Source organism: Lactuca saligna, chromosome 7 (genome assembly GCF_052625555.1).
Source record: "Lactuca saligna cultivar CGN05327 chromosome 7, ASM5262555v1, whole genome shotgun sequence".
In the NCBI taxonomy this organism is placed as follows: Eukaryota; Viridiplantae; Streptophyta; class Magnoliopsida; order Asterales; family Asteraceae; genus Lactuca; species Lactuca saligna.
Window position 1 is genome coordinate 119,836,499 of NC_136423.1, and position 9,269 is coordinate 119,845,767.

Here is a 9,269-nt window from a genome sequence, read left to right on the forward strand (position 1 = left end):
TATTTGAGATGATTGTCTTTGTGATAATTGTCTGGTATGCCACTATATGTTATGCTTTATGTGCTAGTATGCTATGTGATTATGTGATAGTGGTAGATAAAGGACTAGTCCCCGGACCCAGTTAAGATATACCTGTTGGATTAATGTCTAAGTCCATAATTATAACTGGTAAGACTTTACCCAACCCGGCATGGTCCATTTGGGTTGCATGGCATCATGCATTGATAGACTAAAATGAGAGAAATAACACTTAAGGTTTGTTAATATATTATAAGTTCTAATATATTAATAAGGTTATTTAATTAGTATTGATCAAGAATTAATTTGGAATTAATTAAGTGATCAAAAGGAGACTAATTAAATATATGGGTTGGTTGTGTAAATCATTCATTCTTATATATGTGGGCTTGTGATCCAAGATTCCTTATGTTGGACTAAGTCCATGGGGTGACCCATGGATACTCCATGGAGGTTAAAATCCATGGAGCATAAGGAATGGGTAAAGTCATGAGTTACATGGTGTAACCCTAATAGCCACCATATAAAAGAATCCCATGGCTCAAGAAATCATGCACTATGTGTGAGTGTGAGGGCTAGACGATTTCAAGGAGTGTTCAAGTTTCTCTCAAGTTATTCCAAATGTATTTGGTGTAGTGTGGACCATTTGAGGTGTCACACTTGGGGCACTAGGCACTCAAGCTTCATGAAGACTTTCTACATCAAAGAGGTATGTAATTCTAACTTGATATATATTCATATGAATCAGATTATTATGCTAGTTAGGATGAATACCTTGTAAAGTTCATATTTGTATGGATAATTGAGAAAACATAGATCCAAGGTATTTAGGGTTGCATGTACACTTAGGAGTGTTAGAATGCTCTAAACCTTACAATACCGGCAAGGTAGGTCGGGCACTCAAATATGTCTAATAGAATGATATGTTATGTTATTTGTGTGGTAGTGGTAGGGGTGAAAGAGTCCCCAAAGCCGGCTGAACTAAACCAGAGGGTAGTTCGGGCACCCAGATATGCCTAGCAGTGTAGGCCGACCACCCATATATCAACAATGAAATTATTGGTCCGTATTTTTGGGATGTTACAAGTTGGTATCAGAGCCTTGGTTTGAGGGACACAGACACACCTTCGGGGGTGTCTGGACACAAATTGAGGGTTTGAAAGATTTTTACAAACAAAATAGTTTTTCTAAAAAAATTAAAATAAAGAGTTTTGAGAAAGAACAAGGTGTGTGATGCGTGCAAGCGGCCGAGCTCAAGTAAGTTTTCCCCAAGATACCCATCCATGTTATCTTATGATATGATATGATTATGAGAACTGCATGCTAGATTAGGGCTAACGATCTAGGAAGGATTCCTTATATGCCTATTGTATGTGTATGAGAACTTCATGCTAGATTAGGGCTAATAATCTAGGAAGATGCCATATGCGCCTGCTATATGTGCTTATTGAATTTCATGCTAGAACTGATTAGTCAGTGATAAGATGGCATGTATAGGATATGTTGGTTCTATTACTTAACGCTCGAATGCTGCTTGCTTTGTGCTTTTAGGAGTTCTAGTTATCTTTAACTAACTAATAAACAAATTCATTAAATTACATATCGCAAGGAATAAATAATTTCAGAAGGTTAGGTCTATCCCTATTTCGCAGCTCTTGTTTAAGTCCAACTGTTGTAGGGTATGACCTCTCATTCAAATAATTATCTTATCTTAGTGATATGTAATGTTATTCACGAGCTAGTTAGGTAACGGTAGCACAGATTTCTTATGTGGTTGATGGCGGAGAGTAGGTCAGAGAGTTACCCTAGGGTAAGCCTAGGATGAGATTAGTACAGCGAGCAGTAATAGTATAAGGGAGTTGGTGAAGTCAAGGCAATCCTTGAGGAAAGTACATATAGATGTAGAAGGTAGTATGGACCCGTACTACTAAAAGCAAAGGATCCATACTCGAGTCAAGGTGGGCCGAGATAGAACAGGGAACTTGTAGAATGTGTGAGACCTCTCGAGGTTATGTTTGTTGGATTAGGTGTCTAAGCCCATAACTATAATTGGTGTGTACTTGACCCTATAGTAGTGTGGTCGATTTCAGGTTGCCTTCACCGGAACAATTTGTTAGATAGATATTTGAGTAAGAGGTTATTTATGATTTATTCATATACTATAAGTATAATATATTAATTAAGGAATCATATTATTAATTAGTATTGATCAAGAATTAATTTAGAATTAATTTAGTGATCAACAGAGACTGATTAAAATTGATACGTATGGATGGGGATAATGATTCATTGATTTGTGATGGGTTAAGCTTATGGATAGTCTATGAATTTTTAGTCCAAATCAAATGCATGGATCATAAACTTATATGTGTAAATTAGGGTTTCACGTGAGTCTTGGTTTTCTACACATATAAATATGTTATCCTAATCCCTAAAATCGGACCACTACTTCCATTCTACTTCCATTCCGAGAAGAGAAGTCGATTTTGAGTCTCCTTATCCTCTCTTATATCCATTTAGGTTTTTATTGGTGTTTGTGACTTGTTTGAGACACAACACTTAGGGTGCTAAGTTCTCACAAGGCTAAAGACTTACTAGCTACATCAAGAGGTAACCCTCTAACCAATTATATGATTCATATGTTCAATTTTGTATGCTAGTTTAGGATCCATGCTTTGGATATCAATGTTACATTTATAACTAGAGAAAACTTAGATCCAAAGCATTAGGTTTGTATGTGCACCATAAGAATGTTAGAGTACATAAAACCCAATAGTGGTATCAGAGACTAGGGTGTTTTCTATTATATTGATGCAAATGTGTGATTTTCAAAGTTGGAAAAATGTATTTTCCGGCCACTGTCTGATGAACTCGTCGAGTCCATATATGGCTCGATGAGTTGCATGAGTTTTTCCATGAACTCGACGAGTCCAAAGCCTGGTTTGACGAGTTCGCGCATCTAGTGGAAGGATTTTACGAGTTTTTGGCCTGTTATGGAATTCAAAAGTTTTGACAAGTAACAAAACTTTCCCTCAAGTTTTGCAACTTGAAGAGTCTCATTTATGAAAATTTAAATCCAACCCGTAGATTTTTAAATGTTTATAATTTAACCCTATGCTATTATAATATTAAAGTTTAATACTTATATATATATATATATATATATATATATATATATATATATATATGTATGTATATGTATATGTATAAGACAAGTCAGTCTTACCATTAGTAGGCCTCATTCACAAAATCGGTCTATAAGGGGTTTATAAGGTTACTACGTATAAAATTGTTGTTTAATGGGTGTCCACTCTCACCCACCGCTTCCTTGACTGGTGTAAGGTCATTAGACGAATGGGTAGGATAGGACATTAATTCTTATTAATAAGTATAATGATAATTATTAAAGTAACTAAACTTTTATAAATTCCCAATCTTAGTTACTTTAGGAAAAACGTGAAAATGGTCCTATTCCAAGAAATTGCACTTTGCACCTTGTTGAGTCGTTAGCGGAGTGTGTGTGGTTAACTGGCACACTAATTTGGGACTAGCAATAAGTAACAAAAGGTAGTTTAATGTTAACCATGGATCAATGGAGCGTGTGTGGTCAAACGGCACATTAATTAGGTGATTTGTAACATTAAGTGTACCAAGCACATTTGCATGGTTATTCACACATCTTTTGTGACCCTCGGTATCCCAGTCACAAACTTGAAGGCCACAATCAAGATTTAAATATGCCATTGAAAAGTTTAATTAATCTCAAAAGAATCTAGGAATTTCAATTCATTTAAAACTTAATAATCTATTTCGTTTTTCATGGTAGTAAATCGTCAATTACCTACCTTCAAATATTTTGCAATTGGATTATGGCATCCCTCTTCCTAATTGTAAAATATTGTGTTGGGTCCTAACCTTAATATTTCATTTTAGGTGTTATATTATGGATCCTTATCTAATATAAACTTTGTCCTTCTTTTTCAAATGTTTACTTTAAACACAGCTTCAAACTCAACTGCTTCTGGCTCTTTCTCCCTCATGAATCTATGTAAGAGCGTCATATTTATATGTTCGAACTTCAATGATTGGATTTGAAACATCCGCATGGCCATTCACTATGAGGACAAAGAATATGTCCTAGATAAAGAGCTTAAGGAAATTGATGAATCTACCGTTACTCCCGAACATATTGTTAAATATAAGGCCCATGCGAGGGATGCGACCAAAGTGTTATTTATTATGATATGTACCATGACTGTTGAGCTTCAGAAGTCCTATGAGGTACCATCAAAGTGCTTGGCAGGAAAGGTATGAAATCATAGCCTCCATGATTACTACCAAAATGAATGATGGAGAGTCTATCACAACCCACTTGCAGAATATGCAAATGTTTTTGGCCCGCCTGTTGAAGTTGAATGTCAAATTCGATGAAGAGTTGGCCATAAATATTATTCTACACTCTTTGCCTCCTTGTTATGATCAGTTTCGTATGACCTATCATATGAATAAGGAGGAGGTCACTCTAAGCAACCTTCAAGGCCTTTTAAGGACTGCTAAAAGTAATCTTAAAGGAAAATTTATTATTTCTACTCCTACTACTACTGCCCTTTTCTTGGTAATTGGACATGGGAAGGGAAAGAAGAGGAACTCTTCCTCAAAGAGCCACAAGGGAAATTCCCATGTTGGATTTTCTTCTAGTGGGTCCAAAGGTGGTCCTGCTACACCCTCCTCAAACCCAAAGGAATCAGAGTGTTTCCATTTTCATAAAAAATGGCACTGGAAGCGAAGTTGCCCCAAATACTTGCAGAACATAAAGGATACAAAGATCAAACACTCCTTCTCATGTATTTACATTATTTTTCCTAATAACTCATCACATGCTAATTCTTGGGTCCTTGATACAGTATGTGGTTTTCACATTTGTTCTAATTTATAAAGACTAAAAAGAAGTGGGGGATGTGGAGTACGGGAAGATGAACTTCATCATGGGGAATAGGAAAAGGTCTCCTGTCACAAAGATTGGAGTTTATACTTTATTGCTTAGTAGTGTGTTAAATTTAGAACTGAATAGTTGTTGCTACTCGTCTCATATGGTGAGAAATATTATTTCATTTCATAGTTTGTATAAACAAGGTTTTACGTTTTCTTTTAATAATGAAATTACTAGTATCAATGCTTATTATAATGGTATATTGTATTTTGAAGCATTACCTTGTAATGGTATATATGCAACTGTGATGGTTGTATATAACTTAGGAAATAATGTGTTGCAAATCAATGCGTCCAATAGTTTGGATAAAGCATGCTTATGGCATTGTCATCCTGGACATGTTAACAAGAAACGCATAGCCCAACTCCAAAAGGATGGAGTCTTCGAGTCATTTGAATTAAAGTTGGATGATACTTATGAATCTTGTTTGCTTGGAAAGATGACCAAGTCACCATTCATCGATTCATGTGAAATGGGTGAGGGTTTGTTGGACCTCATACACACAGATGTGTGTGGACCCTTCAGATCTGCCACAAGGGATGTGAACTGCTTCTATGTGACTTTTACTGATGTTATAGTAGATATGGGTATGTCTAGTTAATCAAGCATAAGTCGGAAACCTTTGAAAAGTTCAAAGAGTTTAAACAAGAAGTGGAGAATCAATTGGGCAGGAAGATAAAGATGCTCTAATCCGATCGGGGAGGAGAGTATCTTAGAATTGAGTTCCATGACTATCTTAAGCAATGTGGAATTGTTTCACAATTGATGCCACCTAGGACACCAAAGCTTAATGGTGTGGCTAAGAGGCACAACCGAACCTTGTTGAACATGGTTCATTCTATGATGAGTCGAGCTTTGTTACCTATCTCATTCTGAGGGTATGCTTTAGAGATCGCTGCTCATATCCTTAATATTTTCCCAACTAAAAAGATTTCCAAAACACCTCACGAGATGTGGACAGGGAAGGTTGCCTCGTTAGCACACCTCAAGGTTTGGGGTTGTGATACTTTTGTGAGAAAGGAAACTTACGACAAGCTTGAACCGCGAAGTGAGCGATGTATTATTATCGGCTACCCATAGAAATCCTTTAGATATCTCTTCTATAGACAGCGGTCACAATGTTCTCTTCGTTGCAAGGATATGAGTCTTTTAAGAGAGAGAACTCATATGCCAAGAGGACAGTGGGAGGCAAATTGACCTTGAAGAGCTTCAAGAGTTAAGCGATGAAGGAACCTTAGACACTCGCGCTCAACCCGAGAAGAAAACTCTTGTTGAACCGATTGACGAATGCTTACCTCTAAGACGTTCCAGTAGAGTTAGACAGACACCTGAATTTTATGGTTTCCATATAACTTCTGAAGATGATACATTTTAGTACACTAGTAAACTTGGATGAACCTAACAACTACAAGGAAGCCATGGCTGGCCCTGAGTCTGATAATTGATTTCTTTTTTTTTTTTTGGAAGAGAAGAGTCTAATAATTTATTTGATAGCAAAATAGTTATCAAATTCATTTCCGTAACCAAATTCCTTAGCAAAATAGCTACGGAATATCATTATGTAGCAAAATAGCTACGAAATTTAATTTTATGGTAATTTTCATAGCAAAATAGCTAATGTATTTTGGTTTTGTAGCAAATTCGGTAGCATACTAACTACGGAAAATTAATTTTCATAATTAATTTTAAATTTGCTACGGAATTTTATTTCGTAGAAAATTTTGTAACAAAAACTCTACGGAAAGCCATTTCGTAGCAAAATAACTACGGAGTTAGATTCCGTAGCACTTTTCTGTAGCTATTCAGAATTTTTCTTGTAGTGCTTGTTTCTAGTAACTAGTAAGTGCCGTAGTTTGGAAATGAGAAAGGAAATTTTAAAGATATAAAACATGTGTGAACAATTGAAATGTGAAAGCATAGAATTTAAAAGCATCTAGTTTCACAAACTTAATAAATTTAATAATTTCATGTCATATATAGTTATATAATAACATGGCTTGGGGTAAGCACATCCACTAAGTACTACTTATTATATATTAATGTGTAGGTGTTACTTCATTTCCAAAATCTTCTTATAATATTTTCAACTAAAAGAATATAATCTTTATATTAATATTTTTTTTTTGAGGTCGTAAAAAAGCATAAAAAGAAAAAGTGAAGAAAAAGTTTAATATATATCTTTATATTATGGTAATAAAAAAAACAATTACAACTAAACTCAAACACATGAGTCATTCCAAAACAGTTGAAAACGTATCGTAAAATACCCGAATGTAAACTTTCACGGCTGCTAAATGGACCATTAATGATATTAAAAAATAAAAAGATAAAAAAAAACTATATGTTTTTAGGGGTCTAATGAACTTATAATATTTGGTGTTGCTGTCAAATAAAAAACAGAGCAAGGATCGCCCCTCTTCACAAATTATATGTGGGTCCTGAACATGGCTATAAATAACACACATCCTTAATTTGAGAATTACATACGGACACAATTGGTTCTTTGTTTTCTGACATAAAAAGGGTTTATCTTAAAAGCTTGTCCAAGAAATATTCGATTAACTATTTAGTGTCAGACATGGAATCAGTCCAGAAAGAGAATGTTTTGGTAGAGAAAGTGTGTGAGATTTATCACAAAATTTCAAAGCTTGAGAATCTGAAACCCTCGAAAGATGTTGACAGCCTATTCACTGAGCTCGTCCGCACATGCATCCCACCCTCTTCTATCAACATAAACAGTCTCCCGGCCAATATTCAAGAAATAAGGTCAAAGCTCATAAGACTTTGTGGTGAGGCTGAAGGCCATCTTGAAGCCCACTTCTCCACCATTTTAGGCTCTTTCCCAAATCCACTTCACCATCTGAATCAATTCCCTTACTACTCCAATTACCTGAAGCTTAGCCGTCTTGAGTTTCACATTCTCACTGAACACTATTCTGCATTTGGACAAGCCCCTAAGCGTCTTGCCTTTGTGGGGTCCGGCCCCTTGCCTCTCACATCTATTGTATTAGCCTCTTATCATCTCAAGGACACCATTTTTCACAACTATGACATCGACTCTTCCGCAAATTCCATGGCCTCTCATCTTGTTTCCTCTGATTCTGATTTGTCCCAAAGAATGGTATTCCACACTGCCAATATAATGGATGTGACAGATGAGTTGAAGGGATATGATGTCGTTTTCTTGGCTGCACTTGTAGGGATGGATATTGATGAGAAGGTGAAGGTGATCGATCATTTGGCAAAGTACATGGCCCCAGGTGCTTTGCTCATGCTGAGGAGTGCTCATGGTGCCCGTGTCTTTCTCTATCCAGTGGTAGAACCACAACAACTTCAAGGGTTCCAACTTCTCTCCGTTTTTCATCCAGACGATGACGTCATCAATTCCGTCGTGATTTCACGTAAGATTGCGGATCCTGTTAACAATGATCATGATGATGATGGTCATCATCATCATCACCATGAGTTGGGGATCCAGTCTTTCATGCCATTGAGTTGCAAGTATTGTGAGTTCCAAGCTTTCAACAATCCTCTTGGCCAGATGAAAATGATTGATAATTAGATTTCATTTAAACTTACTTTAAATCGGATTGGTATTCATATAAACTTATCGTATGTGCTTGCTTGAAAGTGTGAGAACGGATTTGATTGTCTCGGTTTTCTCTTATCTTACTGAAATTACCGGAAATAAAGAACCTATATTATGTTTTACATCATGGGCCTATTTACAAACTGTTGATACAAAAACTCATTTACTTTTTCGCTAAATTATAGTTCCTCCTCTAATATCCTCTGTAACTTAAGAAATAAGGCCTTACACTACCATGGAAATCAAAGAAATATTTAAACTCTTGGAACGTGTCAGCTGGCATGAGACACTACAAGAAAATTTCGATTTAACTACCAAAAAATTCCGTAACAAAATGATGTAATTCCGTAGTTAAACCTAAATAACTACAGAAGTTGCTGCAAAATTTGCCGATGAGATTCCATAGTAAGATTTTTCTTGTAGCAAAATGTTTAACTACGAAATTATTGTTCCGTAGCAATTTTGCTATGGCCGTTGCTCCAACGTCTATCCGTAGCATTTCAACTACAACACACTTCCATCACAATTCCGTAAACAATGAATTATGTAGCAAATTTCATATCCATTTTGTTCCGTAACAAATTCCATAGCCATTTGGTCCATAGCAAATTTTGTTGCTAATTATTCCGTAGCAAATTTCGTAGCCATTTGGTCTATAGCAAATTCCATAGT

At 35.9% G+C, this 9,269-nt stretch overlaps 1 protein-coding gene across 1 annotated transcript; it reads left to right on the forward strand.

The window, feature by feature from the left end:
- The first annotated feature begins 7,503 nt into the window (after positions 1 to 7,503).
- Positions 7,504 to 8,685, forward strand: LOC145003875 (nicotianamine synthase-like). Its single transcript, XM_078962781.1, has one exon. It carries the CDS (start codon positions 7,587 to 7,589, stop codon positions 8,568 to 8,570), a length of 984 nt encoding a protein of 327 aa, XP_078818907.1. The 5' UTR covers positions 7,504 to 7,586; the 3' UTR covers positions 8,571 to 8,685.
- Positions 8,686 to 9,269: the final 584 nt, after the last annotated feature.

What these genes read in the sequence shown, in the direction of transcription:
- LOC145003875 (XM_078962781.1), top strand. Translation starts at nt 7,587, where the DNA reads ATGGAATCAGTCCAGAAAGAGAATGTTTTGGTAGAGAAAGTGTGTGAG.